General features: G+C 52.4%; 7 protein-coding genes across 7 annotated transcripts; 2 read left to right on the top strand and 5 right to left on the bottom strand.

Annotated features, from left to right (window-relative positions):
• Window positions 1-2,065: 2,065 nt before the first annotated feature.
• PHACADRAFT_25094 (uncharacterized protein) lies at window positions 2,066-4,291 on the top strand (the record flags this gene model as incomplete). The annotated part of the gene is made up of 5 exons (XM_007391232.1): window positions 2,066-2,192; window positions 2,245-2,556; window positions 2,597-3,401; window positions 3,453-3,621; window positions 3,671-4,291. 5 exons carry the CDS (start codon window positions 2,066-2,068, stop codon window positions 4,289-4,291), a joined length of 2,034 nt encoding a protein of 677 aa, XP_007391294.1.
• Window positions 4,292-4,584: 293 nt separating this feature from the next.
• Window positions 4,585-6,218, bottom strand: PHACADRAFT_180989 (uncharacterized protein; the record flags this gene model as incomplete). Its single annotated transcript, XM_007391469.1, has 3 exons — window positions 5,912-6,218; window positions 5,794-5,871; window positions 4,585-5,748 (listed from the first exon to the last, which is right to left on the bottom strand). The coding sequence occupies exons 1-3, from the start codon at window positions 6,194-6,196 to the stop codon at window positions 4,585-4,587; spliced, it is 1,527 nt and encodes a 508-aa protein (XP_007391531.1). The 5' UTR covers window positions 6,197-6,218.
• An 823-nt stretch (window positions 6,219-7,041) lies between these two features.
• PHACADRAFT_25092 (uncharacterized protein) lies at window positions 7,042-8,640 on the bottom strand (the record flags this gene model as incomplete). Its single annotated transcript, XM_007391231.1, has 2 exons — window positions 7,042-8,376; window positions 8,434-8,640. The coding sequence occupies 2 exons, from the start codon at window positions 8,638-8,640 to the stop codon at window positions 7,042-7,044; spliced, it is 1,542 nt and encodes a 513-aa protein (XP_007391293.1).
• Window positions 8,641-9,208: 568 nt separating this feature from the next.
• On the top strand, window positions 9,209-10,894 carry PHACADRAFT_191247 (uncharacterized protein; the record flags this gene model as incomplete). The annotated part of the gene is made up of 9 exons (XM_007391468.1): window positions 9,209-9,323; window positions 9,386-9,486; window positions 9,564-9,715; window positions 9,768-9,852; window positions 9,911-10,141; window positions 10,199-10,277; window positions 10,331-10,353; window positions 10,407-10,565; window positions 10,622-10,894. 9 exons carry the CDS (start codon window positions 9,209-9,211, stop codon window positions 10,892-10,894), a joined length of 1,218 nt encoding a protein of 405 aa, XP_007391530.1.
• A 369-nt stretch (window positions 10,895-11,263) lies between these two features.
• Window positions 11,264-13,277, bottom strand: PHACADRAFT_180986 (uncharacterized protein). Its single transcript, XM_007391467.1, has 7 exons — window positions 13,079-13,277; window positions 12,862-13,028; window positions 12,694-12,788; window positions 12,504-12,638; window positions 12,014-12,454; window positions 11,758-11,955; window positions 11,264-11,698 (listed from the first exon to the last, which is right to left on the bottom strand). Exons 1-7 carry the CDS (start codon window positions 13,243-13,245, stop codon window positions 11,357-11,359), a joined length of 1,545 nt encoding a protein of 514 aa, XP_007391529.1. The 5' UTR covers window positions 13,246-13,277; the 3' UTR covers window positions 11,264-11,356.
• A 729-nt stretch (window positions 13,278-14,006) lies between these two features.
• PHACADRAFT_113045 (uncharacterized protein) lies at window positions 14,007-17,242 on the bottom strand. Its single transcript, XM_007391466.1, has 4 exons — window positions 16,992-17,242; window positions 16,474-16,938; window positions 16,215-16,412; window positions 14,007-16,150 (listed from the first exon to the last, which is right to left on the bottom strand). Exons 1-4 carry the CDS (start codon window positions 17,205-17,207, stop codon window positions 15,731-15,733), a joined length of 1,299 nt encoding a protein of 432 aa, XP_007391528.1. The 5' UTR covers window positions 17,208-17,242; the 3' UTR covers window positions 14,007-15,730.
• Window positions 17,243-19,579: 2,337 nt separating this feature from the next.
• On the bottom strand, window positions 19,580-21,115 carry PHACADRAFT_86146 (uncharacterized protein; the record flags this gene model as incomplete). The annotated part of the gene is given in 5 exon segments (XM_007391465.1): window positions 19,580-19,744; window positions 19,801-20,136; window positions 20,260-20,432; window positions 20,481-20,649; window positions 20,663-21,115. The coding sequence occupies 5 exon segments, from the start codon at window positions 21,113-21,115 to the stop codon at window positions 19,580-19,582; spliced, it is 1,296 nt and encodes a 431-aa protein (XP_007391527.1).
• Window positions 21,116-21,558: the final 443 nt, after the last annotated feature.

Raw genomic sequence — 21,558 nt, 5'->3', positions numbered from 1 at the left:
TTGCTAAGATACTGAAGGCGCACGCTGACTGTGTCTTGATTTCTGACACGCTCTCAGCCTCTCACCCAAATATGTCCATGTTCAAGCAGTCAAGCGCGGCTCCAAACTGCCGGTTCTCGTCCCACATGTTCGAAGTTTAATGAGAGGCGGTATTCCTCCGACACACGTCCAGTGCAGTGTCTCAGCGGACTCGTCCGGCCCCGCATTGCTGTAATTCCCGCACTCGCGGTTTGATAAGTCTCGTCTCGGGTGCGTCGTGAGCTGTGATGCTGCCCGCGAGATGATTTAAGACGACTCTTGGCTTCGAGACGTGAAGTGGCAGTGTCTTCGGCGCGATGGCGACGTATAGGTCAACAAAGACAAGCTCTGACATGCGACAGCTTGGGCGGGTGCCGTGCACACTGCGGGAGCGCGTTGTGCGGAAGTTTGCCCGGAAGAAAGGCGTAACAGTCTGTTCGAATTCGTAAGTCAAAATTCCGAGGTCCGGCCACACTGGTGCGCCGGCGGTCGAACTCGGTGACTCCTCATCCATAGCGCAATAATTCGAAGCGGACGTCAAGGATCTTCAGTTCTCGGAGAAAAAGCAGCAGCCGGATGCTAAATGCCCCTTTTACTTCCAAGTTGACTTTCGAGTCCCCGGTGTCTGATCGCCGCAGAGCGAGCTGAACAACTTGAAGGTTCGAGAATTGTTGAGATTGTCGCGGGATGTCGTTGATGCTTCGGCATCTCGAATACTAGTGTTCAGAGGCGTTCAACTCGGAGCCTGCAAGAGGTGATAGTGGAGAAGAGATGTGAAATGATGCCGATGTCCCGGATTTGTGGCAATACTGAATCGGTTAAGTTGTAGAATGCCACGTTATCCGGCCAGATGGTACGGTTCAGCTGATAGTAGGGACGGAGAAAAAAGCCACTTAACATGCATAAGGTGCGGAGTCACCAAGCGCGTCTCCTGCGGGTGCGTATTCCCTCTGGACGGGTGAATCGGACGATAAATTACACTGCTAGGAGCTACCACCGTCAGGGGGCTGGAAGAATGCCGTTTAGAGTTCCTGAAGGCTAGAGCTGTGAGGAAAAAAAGTCAACACGAAGTGTGACTGCAACGGGCGTAATGTCAAGAGAGATACTCAGCTGGCGAAAGACGGTTAAGGAAAGGGGCGCAGCACCGGCAAATTATATCGGCGCTTGAAGCTGACTATGGAGAATTGTTGACTGTAAGCTGGCCACCGGGATTGTACATTTCCAGGTACTTCACCCTTTTCGCTTTCACGAGGCAGCACTAGCATTCGACATCCCTAGGTTCCCACAAAATATCTTATTGACATAGGTGTTAGCGTCACTGCAGTAAGAGATCGAAAAGAAGAAAAGAAATCCCTGCAATATCGTGATTTTGTGGTGGACATATCCTGAGGCAAGGTTGCCATTAAAAAGACTCGAGCAGGGACGAAAGAACAGCCCCGATACGGTCCATATTATGCAGTGTTCTTAAAAAAAGCTTTCAGTTACGTGCGGCCGCCGCGTAAGTTGCCATTCGCCGGAAAAGGTAGTGGCGACTGGCCCCTCCATTCCGATACTACCGTATTGAACATAATCCTCAGAATCCCGGGCTTCTGTGGATAGTGGTGCTCCTCTGTGCTGGGTAATATCGCCGGGTTTCAATATGCTATTTCACTACAAGTAGCTGTAGCAAAATTATTTGAGGACGGTACATGCGCATATCCGAGGAAAGAACCAACTCGCGCACCGCACCAGGCCCTGCGTGCCGTGGGCAGCGCAGTTCGGCAATCGTGAGGCACCCACTCTGAGCGAGCGATTCAAACCTGTCGCGTCGCAGGCGCTTAGGACTCAGTACTATGCCGCTGCCACCCAAATATGGAAAGTCGCGCCTCCGCTCTCTGTTCTCACCGAGACTGAAGTTGACTTTCATGTACCTGCCTGGCCATTCCCTGGCATCACGTTCTTTTCAGACTTGACAGACCATCTAATTCTACGTGTATTGCTGATTGCAGCAGAATCATAGTCCAACGCAAAGAGGAAGACCTAGATTCCACGGACGAAGAACGCGCCGATGTCGATAGCAGGCGAAGAACGCGATGGGATTGTGTCTGAGGGGATGTCGGTGTCTAGCTCGAGCAGTGTTCCTTTTCCACCTTCATCTGCAAACCTGGCGTCGCAGAGTGCGCCTGTTCTAGTTCGTGAGTACACTTGGCGCAAGCTTGGGTAGACCTGGTGTTGACCAGGCGATAGACTCTGAGTCTTCGAGCTCCAATCTTACGAGCTCAGACAAGCTTTCCGCACTCCCTGGGATACACTCATCGCCCGCTCTGGATCGCCTGCTACAAGCTACGCGACCTGCAAGGCGAAGCTTGGACGCGCCCGGCTCTCAGGTTCTACCTTCGCTCGAGTCTGCGTCCCCAGGTCTCGTCAATCTGTCGAGATTCCCATCTCGTGCAAGTGGGTCAGAGAACTCTGTAGCTGGACGTGAAACTCCGAAACAGCGCGTCTCGTTTGAGAGCGACCATGTTTCGCTACCTGCGACATTCCAGAATATCAGACAAGGTGCGTGTTTCTGCCAGCCCGCTTGGACATTAATTGACAGTGGACCTACTAGCAATGTCGAGCCGTGTATCTCAGCGCAATGACCCGTCTGCCGCATCACCATTCGCTCGCTCCGAAGAAAGTTCGCACCCTGCATCACAGTCTCAACGTCCTACCATCAGTACCTCTCCTCGTAAGCAAGGCGCCACCACTCCACATTCTGCATCACCTTCACAATCTCGCGCCGCGTCGCCTCTCAGGTGGTTTGGTTGGAACCTTCATCGTGCACATTCCCGAGACGAGCCGTTCATTCCGGTGGACCCCTTCCGAATTCACTTTCCGTTCTTCGCTTCGCCCTCTTCTACTCCGCAGCGGTCCAGCGTAGCTCTCCTCGACGTGAATTGTGCAACGTGTCTGCCCTTACCGACCAATTGCACGCCCGGATCGAAGTTTCGCTTCCGCTCCTGCGCGCACGGACTTCGGAAGGCTTTGACGGACACCTTACCGCGCCATATTTACCTACACAGCCTCTTCCGTCTACCAGCCCTCTATTTTTCCCGCGTTGCCCGTATATTCGAAGACGCAGAGGTCAGCAAGCACGAAATACAACGGATGATTGAGGCTTGTGCACCCGCCAATACCGAGAATGACCTAGCTGCAGGCATTGGTGCCAATCTTGGTATCAGTGCTGCATTCGGCCCAGCTCGATCCCGCAATGGAGGCTCTGTGTTCCCTTTCCCCGAAGATTGGAACCCACCAACTGTGTCTCCCGCGCTCTCTCGTTTCAAGCATTCTTGGGAGTTGTTCGTCGATACGCTCATTCGCGAATGGAAGACACTTAACTTGGTCTCTGTCTTGCTGTGCACGTATGTGACACCGTATCTCATCTGCCGCCCTACCTGATCTTCACCCTCCAGTGCGATCCTTACAATGTTCCAGATTCAGGATGCCGCTGGCGACCCTCTGACCCGCTTCGCGGCTCTGTTTTCGCTCATTTTCGCTATAATGAGCCTGACTTATGGCTGCGTTTACATCGTTCAGTTCGGCGCTATGCGCAGCATGTACAAAGCATCTCGCTGGGCAGAGGTATGTCTCGCCTCTAAACCAAATTTTCTGGTGCTGACCACCATCGCAGGAGGCGCAGAAGACCAAGACATTCATTTGGTGGAACATCTGGGTCCTTCTCGCGATGCCCGCCATCTGGCTCGCCTGGGCGATGGTCGCCTTCTGCGTCGCCATCCTGTCCTACATCTGGCGCACCGGCTCGTCCGCGGACCCGTCCGACGGCACGCGCCAGCCACTCTCTCCGAGCCAGGCGCTCGCCGTGCGCATCGTGCTCACGGCCGTCTTCACACTCGGGCTGGTCTACTTCGTCATGGCCCTGCGCACGTTCGCGTCCTACGGCGAGCGCGAGGCGGGCTGGCGGCGCAGCTGGCTCGCCACCAGGCACCCCAGGATGGGCGAGCGCGCGCGCGAGCGGAGGCGGCCGGAGGAAGACAGGGATCGCGAACGTGGCAGGCGCAGGGAGCGTGATCGGCAAGGGCAGGGGCACGAACGGGAGCGCTCGCCCGACGTGGATGGAAAGCAGAGCCCCATCACGGGACTGGGCCTCCTTGGTGTGTCTGGCAGCAGCGTCAAGGGCTTTGCGAGTGTCTCGAGCGTCCTGGCGGAGGACTCAGACGGAGAGAAGGGTGAGAAGAGACACAGCACGTATCCGATGGGCGACTTGAAAGGGAAGGTTTCACCGAAACTCTGACAAGCATTTATAGATTACGACGCCTTATGACCTGCATATACCGCTTTGCATACAACATTTTGCATTCTGTTGATACCACGCGCGCTCTCGCTGTTGCATTCATTGTTGTAACTTGATATCCCGCATCATGTATTTTATACACCTACGCCGTTGTAATGTCCCGTCAGCGTGTCACATCTTAGATTTGCCCTTCTCCATCGGCCCACCAGCCGTGCAAAAAACCTTGCGCTACTGCTTCTGAACCATTGTCATCTATCTGCGGATGTCCGAAATCGTGGATAAGCTAGAGCCCTTCAGGACAAATGGTTGCTCACCTCTGCTTGTTCCGTCACGCCCGTGCTACCAAAACGCTGTCGCTCGTCAGCGCGAGCCCGGACGAACAGTGGGACCAAGTCGTTGACTTTGAACCAGAAGTCGATGCGAGCTGCCGGGTCCTTCTCGTCAACATCCGGGATAAGCATATCCGTGAGCCCCATTGCTGGGAAACCGCATTTTGGATAGATCGCGGCAATGTAGGTTGCGACCAGCCCTGGCTTGGCTCCCTCCTCGATAACGTTGTGGTGGAAGGTGAGAACAATGTGGCGTGTGCTTCGGTTGCGCGGTGGCTCTGTTCCGCGGAGGGAGAGTGACTTTAAATCGAGTTTGAGCGATTCAAGGCGAGGCATATACCTGGCGAACAGGTCCAGGACATCCAATGGGAGCCTGATGTCTTCTGATGCTGACGAGCAGCGGCTCCGGGATATATAGAGTTTTTTCAGGGAAGGGAGCGTGCGGCATAAGGCAGGTATATCGTCTTTCGTGACTGCGACGCCTAGAATAAAAACGCGCGGCCTCTCCAAGCGATCGAGCTGCCCGATGGATAGCAAAGGGACCGGTGGACCTGAGACCAAAGGATCGCCACTAAGTTCCAAACGGGATAGCGTCGAATGCCGGGAAACTGCGTGAAGAAGATTTGCTAGAGCATGGCTCTCGGACTCGCCGTCTAGACGAAGGGAGAGTTCGCGCAGAGAAGTGGGTTCTATGAGATGCAGCATGCGTGTTGCGGTTTCAATGGAGACAAACACAGCCGTAAGATCGACAAGCGTAGTAACTCTAAGGGAACAGAGTTGCGGCTTTTGGGAAAGGTGGATTGCAGTCGAAGGGGGTAGCCCATCTTCGCACACAACGCTGGTAAGATTCTGAAGACCGAGGAGCAGGAATGTTGTCTCCGAGGTAAATGCACGAGTATGCCCGGACAGAACCTGCAGGTTGGGACAAAGACGAACCAGCTGGCTCACCAATGTGTCCACTTCGACAGGATCTTCCGTGCTGCTCGTGATATGGCATTCCACAACGCTGGCGCTGAGGAATATCGGTAGGCAGGCTGCTAGCTCCCACGACAGACTGTAAACCTCCAGCGTGCGAAGATTGGGGAACAAAGTTGCCATGCGTGGGTTGTTTACTCGGATAGTATGCAGCTGACTAGCTATTCCATTGTATGCTGATAGTTAGAGAACACGGACTCGAGCCGTATTTCTTAAGAACCGGGCCCAGTGAAGTTCTCCAGGAGAATGATAGGCCTGGGATGTATCGTCAACGGCCTGCAAGCAGTGCAGCAGAGCAAAAGTTGGAAAGGCTTACAATGCGTACACTCGTGCGCTGTAGCGCAGCGTCGGATGCATCGGGTAATGTAGCGAAGAACCGCTTCAGTGACTCCACATGAATTGTTCTCCAGAGTGCATCCGTAGCGGGCTCGCAAAAGGCCCTGCAAACTCGTGCCAGAGCAGCATACGTGGGACGCTCTGACTTGGAGATCTTATCGCGCCAGTAATAACCAATAAAGCCATCGAGCATCTGGGGCTTTACGGAAGGTACGTTCGCGATGATTTCGCGTAATATCTCATGTTCCCGCAGGCACCGGTGCATTTGAAACGCCTTACAATTACGACATACGTAGAGCTAGTTAGTTCGTGTCTCTCACATATGAGAAATCCAGACTCACTAGTCGTGGTGTCAGAAAAGTATATGATGATCGTACTTCTATGTTAAACGTGAACGTTGAACGTTGAAACTAAGTTGGGTGCATGCGCAGCGCGGCCTCCGGCAAATAGCTTGAACGCCGATTCTCCCGCTTTGTATCCTAAGTCCTCACCGCGAACAGCAAGCTCAGTTGATACACTCTCTCGACTCTTGATGCCCTGAGCTTGAGCTTGGAAACCTGAACGTCAAAATTTTATATATAATGTTTCATATATAATTTGACAGGTCTTCTCAATATTGGCTGATCGGCAAAGTGCCATCCCGGGATCGCAAAGCGTATGCTGCGCTGGCAAGACACGTCGAGCATTCTATGGGCTCGCCACGGATGCACTCTAGAAAATTATCCTTTCACTGCAGCCTGTGTTGAGAGCCGGCTGCCACCCACTGTAGATAATACCGAAGTAAGCAGCTAGCTTCTCATGCGACTTCGAATTCATGGCATGTACCTGGCTCAAGGGGATCCTTTATGCTCGGCCTAAGGGCGTACCTCATACAACGAGTTTCTAGGTTCACCTGATGCCATGATCTGACACACACACATAGAAACACTACCGAGTTTCGTACTCGTCGCAAATTCGAAAATTACTCCACCGAAAGAAAGACCGTTATTAGCAACCTAACTAATAGAAGAAAGACCGAACTGTTGCCCAGTGAACTGGTCGCACTTCCGCGCTGCTACGATATTACAGCAAGATTAAGCGACAAGGGAGGGCAAGATATTCCAGAACACTCTACCTTCTATCGGCCATGCTCGTGGACCCACAAGCCCCATCCAGCCGTCTTTCAGTCGCCCTGCGCTGCACAATCTCGGGAATCCACGCTTCGATCTCGTCGAGGATTTCGATAGTATCCGGGTCCGAGAATGCGATGTCGTCGCTGAGCCGCAGGGCGAGCTTGGGGTAGATCTTGGTGATGTACTCGAGCATGTGCCATAAATCCCGTCGGCACGAGAGCAACGACGCGTGCGGGTGGAAATACAGAGGGTTTGGCGAGCATGGGAGCGGCTTGTTTGGGACGGGTACGGCCGCCTGGGTCGTGTCAACGGTAAGATAAAGATGTGCAAGGCGCGGACACTTCTGCGCGAAGTGGCAGAAGATCTCGGGCGTAGGAAGGGAGACAGCGGTACGTGGAGCGACCGGAGTGTCGTTGTTGCAACAGTAGAACCACTCCAAATCCGGCCAGCTCTGGGTTAGCCATTTGATAGACTCGTTGTTTAATTCATTGTTGGCGACTACGTTCTGCAGGCATATTCTGCGTATCGGTAGTAAGGTGAGTCCTTCCAATGCGGCAAAAGGGGCACGCAGGCCGTGGTTGGCGGCCGACAAGAAGAGATCATCAAGCTGAACGTACGACGCTAGCGCATCAGTCAAGCGAACGACCGCATCCTCAGGTAGAGGGAAACGCAGCGTTGGCGCGAACGTGTAAGTAAATTTGCGCAATTGTCGCGACTTCATGTGTTGTAAGAGTCTCGTCACCGCATGCAAGTCCGTGCCGCGAAGATTGAGGATCTGGAGGGAAGGGAAGAACGATCTCAACTCTTCTGCAGTAATATTTCGCAGGGACTCTTGCTCCAAAGGCGAGTTCGTGATCCACTCTGACAGACCATTCAACGAGCCCAGATAACGAAGGCCTGGTTCACCAATTGACGCAGACGGCGTATGGGTGAAAAACTTGAATGATGTCAGGTTGGCATATGTTGCTACGATGGCAGAGACGTCGACAGAGGAAGTGGAAATGTACAGGCGTTTTATGTTCGGACAGTATCGTGTCATCTCGTGCAGCGTAGAAACCACGCCATGCACATTGGACTCCAGTGAGCAGTCGGTGATCGACGGGCCGAGGAGTAGAGAGGAATAGTGAAACAAGTCTGTCCGGTCCGTCCCTTTCCAATAGAGGATTCTGAGGTTAGGAAAAAGGATAGTGTCGCGAGGTAAGTGGATTCTCAGGTGCGGCAAGACGTCCAGCCCAGGCAATCCTTGCTCAGACACGTAAATCTCCTGGATGCGAGCGGCATACTCGTGTACTCGTTGCCAATCGTTCTCTTTCCAAGGCGGTCTGACCAGCATCTTTCATATCGCCTTTAGCATATTACTATATCTAGCATGAGCAGCTCCCGCACTCACCCATTCACCCAGCTCGTCCTGCGCCCAAACATCAGGTGGCAGGCATCTGAGTAAAGGGACGAGAGTTGACATTTTGTGCCACAGCGCGTTCAGCGCATAGCAGCAGATTGTCTTGCAGGTACAGCTCAAGGCCAGCAGGGTGCGCAGCTGTTCGTCCGCGCCGAGTTGTTCGATGATGTTACGGACAACATCAAGGCTCAGGGCCATTTCTGTCCGGGACTGCACTACTGGAAAACTGTGATATGATAGTTGTCGAGGAAGTGTGGAAGGCAGAGAAGCCGTACTGACAGCATTCGACGGCGCCCCGGAGACGGCGTGCCTGATGGGCATTTCCCGCTCAATTCACAGAGACTTCCAGCCAGAGAAACGCACCACCGAATCGCGCCAAAGGATTCCTGCCTCGCATTGCAACCCTCTCCTTTTTATTGTAGAATAGTGCTACGAGTGGTGCTCCCGCGTCCTGCACTGGAACAGCAGCGAGATTCCGCGATAACACCTCGAGGCTGGGGCTTGAGGATTCGGCGTTCAAATGCTCAAGCTCAAGCTTGAACTGCAACGAGCGAAGGCGACGTCTTCCCAAATCTGCGCAAGGCTGTGGCAACCCTGGCGTATCAAGGGGCTGGGGTGATAGACAGGCGGGTTCAAATAGTTCGGAACAGACAGGATAGAGACTGCGCGGCAACTCTGACTTGAACAGCCAGCATAGGACGAAGCGATGAACAAGTTCTTTGCCGTAGTCAAGCAGGCGTTATGCGTTGTAGGGATCTGCGTAGTGATGGTCGCGGGGAGAGATAACCCGCAAGCGGTTGATCCTCGCGCGTTTCCAATGCGGGTCGCGACTTGCAGTGCACTGCACAGACCTTCTGCAGAGACGAAGGAGATTCAACTATGTGAGTGATATGTCTTTTCAGCGAGCACGAGAAGTCTCAAGAGTATTAACACACCTTTTCAGCCTATGTTGATGTAAATTCGGATGCGGAGAAAACGCTGCTCATGATACACGGCTGGCCCAGCCTATGGCACAGCTGGAAGTACCAGATAGAAGAGTTTAAGGTGCGTTTCCTGTGCTGCTAGCCATATACTAGACCGTTTGAACCATCATTCACCCTCTATTTGTGTACCGGGCTTAGAACGACTACCATCTTTTGCTTCCCAATCTTCGTGGGTTCGGCGAGTCCACTCATCCAGGAGATGTCGAGTCCTCTAGTACGATGGAAGACTTGGTCAAGGACCTCGTTTGCATCCTGGAACATGCAGGTGTCCCCAAGGCGGCATGCATGGGGTGCGCAGAGTCCTTCCTATCGCCATGTTCGAGCTGCTTACCGATTTCAAAGACACGACTGGGGAACGCAAATTTGCCACGAGGCCGCTCGCATGCAACCAGATATCTTTGACGCTGTTGTTGGCACGGGTGTTCCTGTAAGCTAATACAAGACAGACTAAGAGGCACGATACTGATGATATGCACCATCGCTAGTATCTCCCGTACAAAGGAACTTTCGTGCCGGCTAGAAGCCTTACATACATGTTCCCGAAGCTCACATATGTCTTGTTCTTCGAAGGCAAGACGAACGAAGCCATCAAAGAGCTCGGAAATGACGTCCGCCGGACTCTCCGCGCAACATTCCGTAGCGTCGACAGTCCCCCGCCCGATGCGTTCTTGCGGCAAAAGGACTCGTTCCTACGGGGTTGGGATGACGTGAGCGATGTGCGTTTGCCTGTATCTCTGTCTGCGTTGCGACGTTCGATTCTGACGAATGTGCAGATACCGCCAATTCCGTTCTTCACCGCAGAGGAAGAAGACTACTGGGTTGAGCAGTATGAGAAGGATCGCTTCGCTCATAGTACGTCCGCCACATTCAATTTATGAACATACTGAATCATCATCTGTCCGCAGCGATGTACTTCTACACTTATGGCGTATGTTCTCACCTACCTTTACTCCAAACGTGCGCGTCTGACAGCGCTTTCAGAACCGTTACACATCATGGGCTATTGCAAATGGCCAGCTGAATCAGGTCATTTCCGCTCCTGTTCTATCAATCCTTCCGACACAAGATCCCGTCGCCGACTGGGTCGCCGCTACCAAGCTCGTCGACATTGCGACGTGTGTCCCTAATCTGACCACTAAGGTACTTCATAATTCCACTTCGCAGATTAAGAGCGTTGTTCATGAAACACTTGCTAGACCGTCGCCGCTGCCCACTGGTTACAACTCGAGAAGCCTGAGGAGGTAAATGCTATCATGCGCAAGTGGCTGAACGAGTGGTACCCGCCTCCCGGGAAGGCCGTTGAGGAGCCTGCTGGAGAGGAGGAATCTACTGAGGGCGGAGAACACTCCAAGGGGGAGGAACGCTCCAAGGAAGAGGAGAAGGATGATATCATGCGGCAGTGGGTGGGCCAATTCTATCCGCCTGCCGCGGCCGTGATGGACCAGCAGCGCGCAAAAGATGAGCTGTGATAGGCTGCGTAGACGGATTGTTATGCCGAGAAGATTATCTTTTATCCGTGTTTGAAAGTAGATTAAGGAGACAATATTTGCGCCTCTGGGTCGTCCAATAAACTACTCAGCATGATTATGAGTATGCGAGGTTCCTGCCTGGTTCTCCCGCCGCCGATGTGTTCTGCCCTGCTTTCGTGGCCTCTGGCCTTCTCTCCTCTCTCGAGACAACAATTATACAAAACCGGAGAAGGCGCTCTCTTTGGAGGCAGATAGGCATTGTCAGATCGTTGAGAGCGTGGTAGGACCGTGGTGGAGTGACGAAGTTGAACAATGTTAATGCTTGTGGTTCATAGCGAGCCCAGTTGATCGGTGTCGCTTACTACTGCGTGCACACCAGTTCGTATGTCTTCTGGATACGACTGCTATATTTCTCATAGACAGAAATTTTTAAGCTACGCGAGAAATAGACCGAAAGATATGTCACTCAAGCTCAATAACCAGTGCCATGACAGCTTTGTGTTTCTTCTCTCGGCGGCGAGAGACGGAGTCGGGAGCTGGGTGAGTCTCTAACAAGTAACCTTCCCCCTCCTCTTCGTCTCCGCCATCTGCCACCTTACGCTTCCCACTTTTAACATCTCCTTGGAGTAGCTTCGAGTCACCAGAGGAGAAGTCGCCGCCCTTCCTGCTGCGTTTCTTGCCTACGCGTTTGAGTGCCGCCTGTTCCGCCGCTTTCTCTTCCATCCACCTCGGATAGTCGTCGATGAGCTGCGCAAGCCACTCGGTGTCATATCCGATGCATTTGATCGACCATACTCCAAATTCCTTAGACCCAATTATATCAGCAGGAAGAATCGTGCACGAGTAGTGGAAAGTCTGCTGACCTCATCACCCCGCGAGTATGCTTCGATGATCTGTTCATCTGTCACACTGTTCAACGCGGTTTGATTGTTCATCAATTGTTCGCGCTCTTTTTTCGTAGGTTTTCTCCCTTGATGCCTCGAGCGAAAAAATATTCTGGCCAGGATGTAGTTGCCCCAGCCGCGCTGCCTTTTCAGCTCTTGAGCCCACGTGAGTTTCATCTAGTGGTGGAGCATATTCTTTGAGACAGTGTTATATTATATGATAGGCATAACATACCTTCGCAGGTTGATCAGCAAATTCTTGAGGGGTGAGCGGCTCGGCTCCAACAAAGGTGTACATGCCGACGTACAGCCACTTCCCTGCATCGAGCCGGACGAACATCCTGCAAGTGCGTTTGTTGGGTTCGCAGTTCAATACAGACCCGCCAGGCTCATAGATCAAGCCAGGTGCACCGGGCACTTGAGGAGCATGCGGATTAAATTCGAGACTTGGGAACGCCCAGTCGTCGAGCCCGTGCTCTCTAACCTTCTGGGCAGATATCGTTGGGAAAGTCTCGACGAAACTTCCGCCAAACCGGTTGCTAAAATAGTACCGCGAGAACAGGAAGAACTTGTTCACATTATCCTCGATCGGGTATATTTCGAACCCGATCTGGCGAAGACGTCTGTAGAGGATCCTGTCCGAGAAGGTGAGATTTTTCTTCACTTTCGCCTGCGACTGGGACCAATGGTAGGCAAATGGAGGCAAATTAGCATCAGCAACGTACGTTATTTATACATGCGAGCGCGTCCCGTATTTGCTGATCAGTTATCTCTTCGTAGACGATCCTGACATGCGAGCCACCTTCTGGAGTAGCGGGATCGGGCAGCTGGGGCGGAGCGATATCTTCTTTCAAGCTGGCCTTGTCCAATGGTCAAGCGACTCCGTCATGTGTCAGCACTATAGAGGGTGCGGACCTTGTAAAGATTGTTAAAAGCGTGCTGCAATTGCTCGTCAGAGATAGGTTCACGTTTCACAGACGTTGTGATGTTGATATCCTCCGCCTTTGGCCCTTAAAAGGAGCAAAATAAGCCAAATAATCGGGTAACCGGCCAGACCAACTGTACTGTCGCAAGGTGTCTTACTTTTCGCAGCATTGTCATTGATGAGACTAGCAGAGCGGTGCGCACGTAGCTCTTTGAGGGTTGGCAGAACAACCTCTACTCGTTGCAGCTTGCGAGGGCGGCGTTTTCTGGTGAACACGTCCCATTCTTTGGAATCGGAGGCATGCTCTAGCACGTTAATTCCACCGCTGTTTTGCGAGTCAGCGTGACACACTAGCACTGATTGCGATCGACATACATTTCTGCACTAGATGCCTGTGGACTAGTCTGACCAGTCGGTGGTAGCCGGCTCAGACTTGAGCTTGAAAACTGAAGCGAGCGTGCTGGGCCGAGATCGCTTTGAGTCTTGCCCATGTCCCCACAGGGCATTTCAAAGATGGCCTTTGCAATGTCTGACGGAGCCATAATGCGTCAAATGCCCCCTTGATCAAGATATGAGAAGGCAAGGCCCAAGTCGGACTAGCCGGCCGAGATTCATGCCAAGCGCTGTTTCTGCAGTCTCCCAAAAATATTCATAGTGTTAACGATGATAAAAATTTACGGCTTGGTAGAATAATATTTTATGTCTATTCTAGTGAATCTGAGATGTAGCATTTTGCCTATCTCCATGCATTTACGAGTATACAGCAAAATGCCGTAGCCTGGCCGACTTCCGGGCACGTGACAGTACTACCCCGGGCCTCCGGCGCCCCGGCTCGGGCGAGTTCACAAGGGGCCTCCCAATCACCTGGTCATTCAGCGCTCAGCGCTCAGCGTTCACTGATACTTCTCCCGACGCTCACCACCACTTCAGTCTCATTTTCGAAATTACTCTCAGGCTTTCAGAAAAATTCCAGTTGATTCCATCCGGGGGCTACCACGGCTTCGCTATGCATCGCTGTTTCCGAGTACCGGAAATTCTAAGCATTATTATCGACGGCTTAGCCGATTTTGAAAGAAGGGCCGATATTCCATTCAAACGAGCGCAGGCATTAGTGGCCCGCACGTGCAAATTGTTCCACGAGCCTGCAATGAACGCTGTATGGTCTTCTCTTGGAGATTTGGAGCCATTGATTAGATGCCTGCCCTCAGAAACATGGAAAAAGGATGAAGCATCGGGTCATGTCATCGTGAGTGCCGCATGCAATGAACTTAAACACTCTAACATTGTATGACTTTGATGCACACCTTAGATGGTTCGGGGTCCTGTCGGCGAAGAATGGGCTCTATTCCTAATTAACGCAGCTCGTGTGAAGAGCTTGGATATTGCACAAGCCATACGATTGAAAGATTATCTCCGCACAATGCGCATGTACCTGCCATCCCTTTCTCCACCTTTCCCAAACCTTCAAAGCCTCGCCTTTAATTGTCGCATATCACTGAACGCTGCGGTGTACATCCCTGTGCTGCTGAACTCAAAGCTCCAGAAGTTTTCACTGTCATTGAACGACGGAGATGTCGTGTCCTCTGTCCTTGGGTTCCTGAGCAGCCAATGTCCGGAGGTTCATTCACTTTCGCTTGCGAACTGGGACGAACACGCGCTGGCTGCTCTCCCCCGGTTTGAGAAGCTACAGTCTCTGGGATACCGGGTACCAATGTCCACGCCGATAACCGTATCATTCCTCGCGACGTCCACCTTCCTCACCACCCTCAGCATTCGTTCTCCCTGCACTATGTCTGTAATCCCCAACATTGTGGCTAGTTCTGATACATTCCCTCATTTGGCCGACCTGAATGTCTACGACATCCAGGATGTGCTCGTTATAAACGCTCTACTCCGCCTAGTTCCTTATCAAAAGCTTTTTTGGCTCTGCCTCGCGTTCGACCCATCAAAGCCGCTATCTAATATGGACAATATGAACACGCTCGTGGAAACCGTTTCCAATCTCCATTCCTTAGCGCAGCTCATGATTATTAGGCCCCATCTCGCTAGAGGCGGAGCGCCGCGGTGGGATTGCCAGTGGGATTTAGGCCCCCTCCGGCGACTCTCCTTTCTCCAGCATCTTGGCATATCACTTCCCGGGTACGAATGGTCCCGGGAACTTCTTCGCCATGTCTTCGGCACTGCGTGGCCCAAATTGGAGGTCTTGTCCCTCGCAGACTGTACATCGCTCTCAAGTATAGAGATCCTTGGAGACTGCGCACTCTATCTTCCAAACCTCCTCTTTCTAAGTATCCCAATCGATGCAACCATTTATCCAGAGCATCCAGTTCCCACGGCACGCTCGATGGAGCCTATTCGGCTGTCGCTGGAGCAATGTCCAATTTCCGATAACAGCTGGCCATACATAGCTGCATATATAGCCGCGGTGTATCCACAGGCAGAAATCGAAACTCCAGAAGCCGAGACGGATGACGAAGACGAGAAACGATGGTGGCACAAGGTGGCGAGGATGGTGCCAATAATGGCGATGGTTGGGCAGACAGAACGGTCCTTGATACATGATGGCACTATTCCGGTCGAGCCCGTTTTCCAAGCTCAAACGACGGTATGACACTCGGAATCTAGCTACGCTGCTGCGCATAGCTAACTCTACCCTCGCAGGCAGCGTAGAAGGGCGTGTTGTGCTCTTGAGCCGCTTTGGGAAACGCAGCGGCAGGCCGCAGGATGCCGCCCGTCTTATTCAGGAGTCGCAAGGTTCGACTCGCCGCAGATGACTCATAAGTAATGGATACAGTATTACCATAGCCTAGCGCGCTGGTTCTCGTACAGTACGGGTCGAGAGCAATCTTGAACACCGATATTTATGGATGAGGCGCGTGACTAGGTACTCGCTACTACATGAAATTAACCATACGTTGTACGCCGCGTGTGCCTCGCCATCCAAAGTCATGCAGCTCAGCAACATCATAGGTGACAGCGGGAGTAACGGAATCCATCTAACATCACCCCGAATTGAGCTCAATGATGCTAGCGGCGGCGGCGACGGCGGATCTCGAGCGCTATTTTTTGGCGAGTTCTCTTCGGGACGTAGATTGGCTTGGCTACTTCAAGTTGTACCCCATCGTCATCCTCGATGTCCTCGACGTCATCATCATCCAAGGTCTCATGCATCCGCTCGCGTTCCTCTGAGCTTGATATCGAGTCGAGGACCTCGGCTTTGCGCTTGGTACCAGCCTCGGCAGCCTTGCTAAATTGCTGGGCACTTGCGCTCGGTTTCGGTGCTTTTTTACTCGCCCTTCTATTTGACGCCTTTCCCCCCACCTTGGCTTTCTTTTTCTTCTTCAACTGGGCCTCTCGATCTTCGAGCCATTTTGGATAATCTTCAATGAGCTCAGCGATCCACTTGGCATCGTGGCCTATGCACTTCATTGACCATACGCTGAAGACCTGGCGGCGGTACGCACGTAAGGAAATTGCGCATCTATTCATGCCATGCATACTTTAGACTTACTTCCTTTCCTGTGCTAAAGGCATCCACGATCTCTTGCTCAGTGACGCTATTGAGGGCGGCTTTGTTGAATGAAACCTCCTTGAGCTCGTCTTTCGTAGGTTCTCTTCCGTTATACTGGCGGCGAAAATATACGCGCGCTAGAATATTGCTGCCCCAAGTGCTATGTGCTTTGATCTCCTTTGCCCACGTCCGCCTGATCTAATTAGTTAGGCCATGTTTCAGTACCACTGCACTATCTTTGAGCGTTTTCGAAACATACCCTGTCCGGCTGGCTGACGAATTCCTCGGGCGTAAGCGAGTCCGAGGGAGCAAAGGTGTATTTGCCGACGTAGAGCCACTTGCCACAATCGAGCCTGACAAATACTCGGCTGGTCCATGATCTACGAGCTTTTCCAGCGGGCGTATAGAACAGCCCGGGAGCTCCGGGTACTTGAGGCGCATAAAACAGTCCAGGAGCTCCGGGCACTTGAGGCGCATGCGGGTTATACTCGAGACTTAGAAACGCCCAATCGTTGATCTTGTGTTCCTTCAGTTTTTCCTCCGACATGGTTGGGAAGGTCGCGACGAAACTACCGCCATATCGGTTGCTGAAGTAGTACCTGGAGAAGAGAAAGTATTTGTTGACGCTGTCTTCCACCGGGTAGATCTCGAGTCCTATTTTCTGGATGCGCCTGTATAAGATTCTATCCGAGAACATGAGGTCCGTTTTGATTTTTGCATCCGACTATCCAATCTGACCGTGTCAGAGCATACCATAGCGAAACGCATGGCACGTACGTTTTTGATGCTAGCCAGCGCGTCACGGATCTGTTCGTCTGTCAACTCGTCTCCGATATTCCGCGTGGGCATGATATCTTCCATGGGTTCTTCTTTGACGCAAACAGTAGTGTGCTCGCCAGGAGGATTCGTCTCGTCCACCGGCTCCGCCCCAGCTTCTAATTCGTTTTCTGCGGCTATCAGGCCCTGGCGGCTAGCGCAATTATCGGGTGGCATCACAGACTCGGAATCCTTCTTAATAGCTTTCTGGTGAAGACGGAGTTGACGTATGGATATAGTGCGGTCAAGAAATTTGGAAATCTATGTACCTGGTATTCCTTGTCAAAAGCAGCTCGTAGCTGAGCGTCAGAAATCGGCACCCTCTTCAAAGCGGGGCTGGTGCTTTTTGAAGTGGCTGCCACAAGTCAGCGGTTCATTTCTTCAGATTAACTGCCACATGTTGCGAACGTGCAACTTACTGAACTGTCCCACAGTCGGTTTCTGATCGTCTGTCTCCCGTCGGAGGCTTTGGAGCTCCCTCCAAGTAGACAGGACAATCTCGATCCTTGGAAGTCTTTTCGGATCGCGGACACGGGAGAATGCCCACTCGGCCCCCTCCGTCTTCATGGAGCCTCTGAGATTCTGATTACTGCGATTTTCACTGCCAGTTGCTGAAATGAAGTCGATGATAGAACCACACGCAGTACCGCGACGCACATCATTTGGCTATCGCGCAGCCGAGCCTGCTGGGCGCCCTGAAGTAATACTTCCGTCAATGTATCGTCTATACACTTTTTTCATCGGACACAACCTCTGTATCATCAGTGTCGGTCGCCACGGGAAGGGCGAAAATAGAGAGGGCAGTCTCAGTTAGTTCCATGACACACGCTACACATGCGACCCATTTGTCGCCGTCAACAGAGAAGATAGATATAGTAGAATGTCTCAACTTACCTCAACGAATGCACGACCGCTGAAGAGACAAGCTCGAGGTGACAAGGTCGAACGACGGCGCTTGTGAAAGAGATCAATCTTTCTTGATCGGCTAGTCAGTAGAATCCATGCTGCACACACCTGCGCACACAGGCATGATTTCTCGATACTACTCTTCTGTTCATCGCGGACAAAAGGGTGGGGATCACATAGCATCAGCACTACAGTCACTCGAAGTTGATGAGTACTTACGAATCGGAGACAACCTTTCGCGCTTTCGCTTGACGACTGGAGGCCTTCTATGTAGTCGGTTGCACATCTACCAACTTGCTTACGCTCTCCCCTTCCTCTCTGCTATCTGCTGCCTCGCATTCTTCACTCGTCATACCTCCTGGAAAATAATTTCGGGACTTGAGCGAGACCGGCCCCGCCACGGTTCTTCCTCTTACGCTCCTTGTTTACGCCCGGCCGCTTTCTTCGCTAAGGTCTCTTCCAGCCATCTGGATTAGTCGTCCGAGACGAGTTTCGCAAGCCATTCGGCATCGTGTTCGATGTACTCCGTTGGCCATATCACAAACATCTTACACCCAACGATATGAGCGGGCGCGATCGGGCGAAGGTGAGAGACTCTACCAGCCTTCGCCGTGCTTCAATTGATTATCCGCCTATCACACTGCTGGGCATGTTAGACCAGGAGAATGCCTTGAGATTCAAAGGAAGAGCGCACCGCTGCCCACGTATTGACCTCGAAACTCAGAACAGCTGACAGTCTGTAAACCCTTACTCGCTAATACATCCTCCGTTTTGTCACCAGCTACTTCTTTGTAGGAGTTACTTGCAGGCGCACCGTTTTTAGAAATGGCCAAATTGGACAGACAAAGCGAAACGATATCTTCCTTTGCAGCGATCTTGTCGTACAGTCAGCTGACGAGTCGCCACCAACAGCATTGTGATAGGACGTCTCACCTTTCACGGCCTTGGTATACATTTAACGATGATCACGCACAAAATTATTTGGGGGTCGGCAGAGGAATTGCTACTCGCTCTGGCTCGTGTAAATAGCGATTTCTGGAGAACAAGTTCCGTTCTTTAAAGTCAGAGTCGGACTGCAGTATGTTGCCAGTACTACTGCTTCTTCACTTGCTAACGGGGTGCCTGAGCGCCATCTGTGGTGGGCGCACATCTTTGAACCGGAAGGCGGCCGTCAAGCTTTTGCTATCCTACATGGCATGGTCAGTCGATAGTATCTGATTGGAAGTTTGAGACGAACGTATCGAGACTTTCGCTGGTCTGCAATCTCTTGGAGCTTTGTCCAAGACCGCAAAGCCCATTACAAGGACGGCCATGAAGATATGGCCATGGCGACAGCCAAGGGAGCGTTACTTCCTACTATTTGAAACTAGAATGCGGAACTGATAGGCAAGGTCCGAGTTAAACGGCGCTCGATAGTCTCCGATCAGTGGTATGACGAAAATCCCGGTTCAAATGTCACTAGCTACTACATGAGCTTCATAGGCCTACATTTGACCTTTTGAGAGGTAGTTAGGTGTTTAATATACTCGGTCTTAGCTTCAAATTACTCATATATCCGTAATCTGCGTCAGACTCTGGGCATCAGACCGGACGGACATCATATATTTGGTGAGTAACAGGGTCATTATCCAAGTACAGAGAGATCAGAATGAGAACAGGGCATTGTTCTTCCTGGAGCCGAAGGCATAGACGATCCCCTGACTGACGAAGAGCCCGGTGGTTATACCGACAGTGACTGCGATCATGGCCCCGCCGATATCAATCCCACCACCCTGGGCAGTGATGCCACCGATAGCAGATAGGCCAGACTTTCGGTGATGCGTGTATGAGCACAATCGATCCTTCGCAGAGAAAGAGTACTCACGGGAACCAAGAACAGCACTCCAGTGACCATGACGGTGAACGCGGTACCACCCATCTTGCGCGAATAGAAGTTGCCCAGGATGCCGACGGCGAACGCGCCCGTGAACGACACAAAGTCAGAGCGGTCCGGGATGAGCCGATTTGCGACCTTGTTCGCGGTGTACGAGACGCAGGAGATGATAACCATGACGAGCATGTCCCACGTCCAGATCGGCTGGAGGTTCGCAAGGGACGAGAGCACCGAGAAGAGCGGCACGATGAAGAACTGCATCCACCACGGGAACCGCATAAGGTACCACGGAAAGTCCGGTGCGCGGTAGCAGCCTGTGACGATGTTCTCGGCAGCGAATGGGTCGATGTCGACGAAAGTGAAGGTACCCGAAAGCGGCTGACCGCCGTTAATGTATCCAAACGTGCCATTGTCGGGAATAAACTCGCCAACGATGGAATACTGCGTGACGAGCCGGCTCGCGAGCGTGGCAAGGCTGTCCCGTGCTTTGTGGTTGAAAAGGAAGTAAAGGTCGTTGCCAATCTGCAGCCCGAAGCCGAGGAACAGTGTATAGATGAGCGCATAAATCATCTTGATACTGCCAGTCGAGAGATTCTTCGCCGCCAGTTCCAGAGAACCGCTCACTGTTGTGGAATCAGTATAAACACATAGTCGAAGACGACGTAACTCACGAATAAGGAATCCAGGGAGGATAGACACGATGCTAGCAGATGAAATAGCATTATAGCAAAAGATGTCGCCGTTGATGCTACTCAGAGCACGCGCCGTGAAGGAGATGATCATCGTCAGGCACACTCTGCGAACGTGATCAGCTCGAAACATTACGCGGGACAGCATTTGCTTACTCGAATACATGCGCATACCACTTCTTAGCCCTCGAGACGACGCCGATGCGCATCGCCGAGAGGAACACAGCTCCCGCACCGGCGAGCCACATGTCGACAAATGAGCCGCCGAAAGCAAGCGGACAAATCAGAGCCGCAATCCAGAACGCAAGGACGATCTGAACAAATGATCCGTAGATGGGTGGTGCCGCGAGCAGCTCATCGAGGCGGTCTCCGGCTTTCTTGGCGCTGAGTTCATCGTGCACGACCGCCCGGTACAGCTGATGGACTTCGTGGAGACGACCGAGGGCCATGCGTCCTGTGCACCGGATGAAGTGCGTCTCCGATGTCTTCTCCTCCTTGTCGATAAATGAGCACATGATGAGCCCGGGAACATGGATGAACTCGGCTTCGATTTCCAGGATATGTGCTGCTGAGATAAGTTGCGCTTCGATACGATGAGATGGTGCGCCGAAGGTCATGAGCGCTTTGGCGAGCTTAAGAAGAAACTTCTCTCGGTTGACGATAGCTGCGCAGCCTCACGATGTCAGAGGCTGATTACGAAAGGGCAAACGGACTCACAGGAGATGTTGTACTCGATCCTGATTCTCGACAGTGCCTTGCGACGCTGCTTGTACGTCATCTCGCGAACCATCTGCTTCTCGACATCCTCGTAGTCCTCCTGGAACTCTCTGTGAGCACCGGTGACTGCTGGGTCTTCCGGCTCCACGACTTGCTCATAGAGCTCGTCGTCAAAATGTCCGCCGTGCTCTTCCTCGTTCTCGTGTAGGTCGACTTGGTCGATATCATCCCAATTGTTGTCCAAGTCGTTGTCCCGAATGGCGGTGAATATGTTGCGCTGCCCGTCTGCGCTGTCAAGCCTTGTCTTGAAACGTCCGCGATGACGAACACCCTCCATCTCTCC

Source organism: Phanerochaete carnosa (genome assembly GCF_000300595.1).
Source record: "Phanerochaete carnosa HHB-10118-sp unplaced genomic scaffold PHACAscaffold_2, whole genome shotgun sequence".
NCBI lineage: Eukaryota > Fungi > Basidiomycota > Agaricomycetes > Polyporales > Phanerochaetaceae > Phanerochaete > Phanerochaete carnosa.
This window is presented reverse-complemented; position numbering and strand designations above follow the sequence as displayed.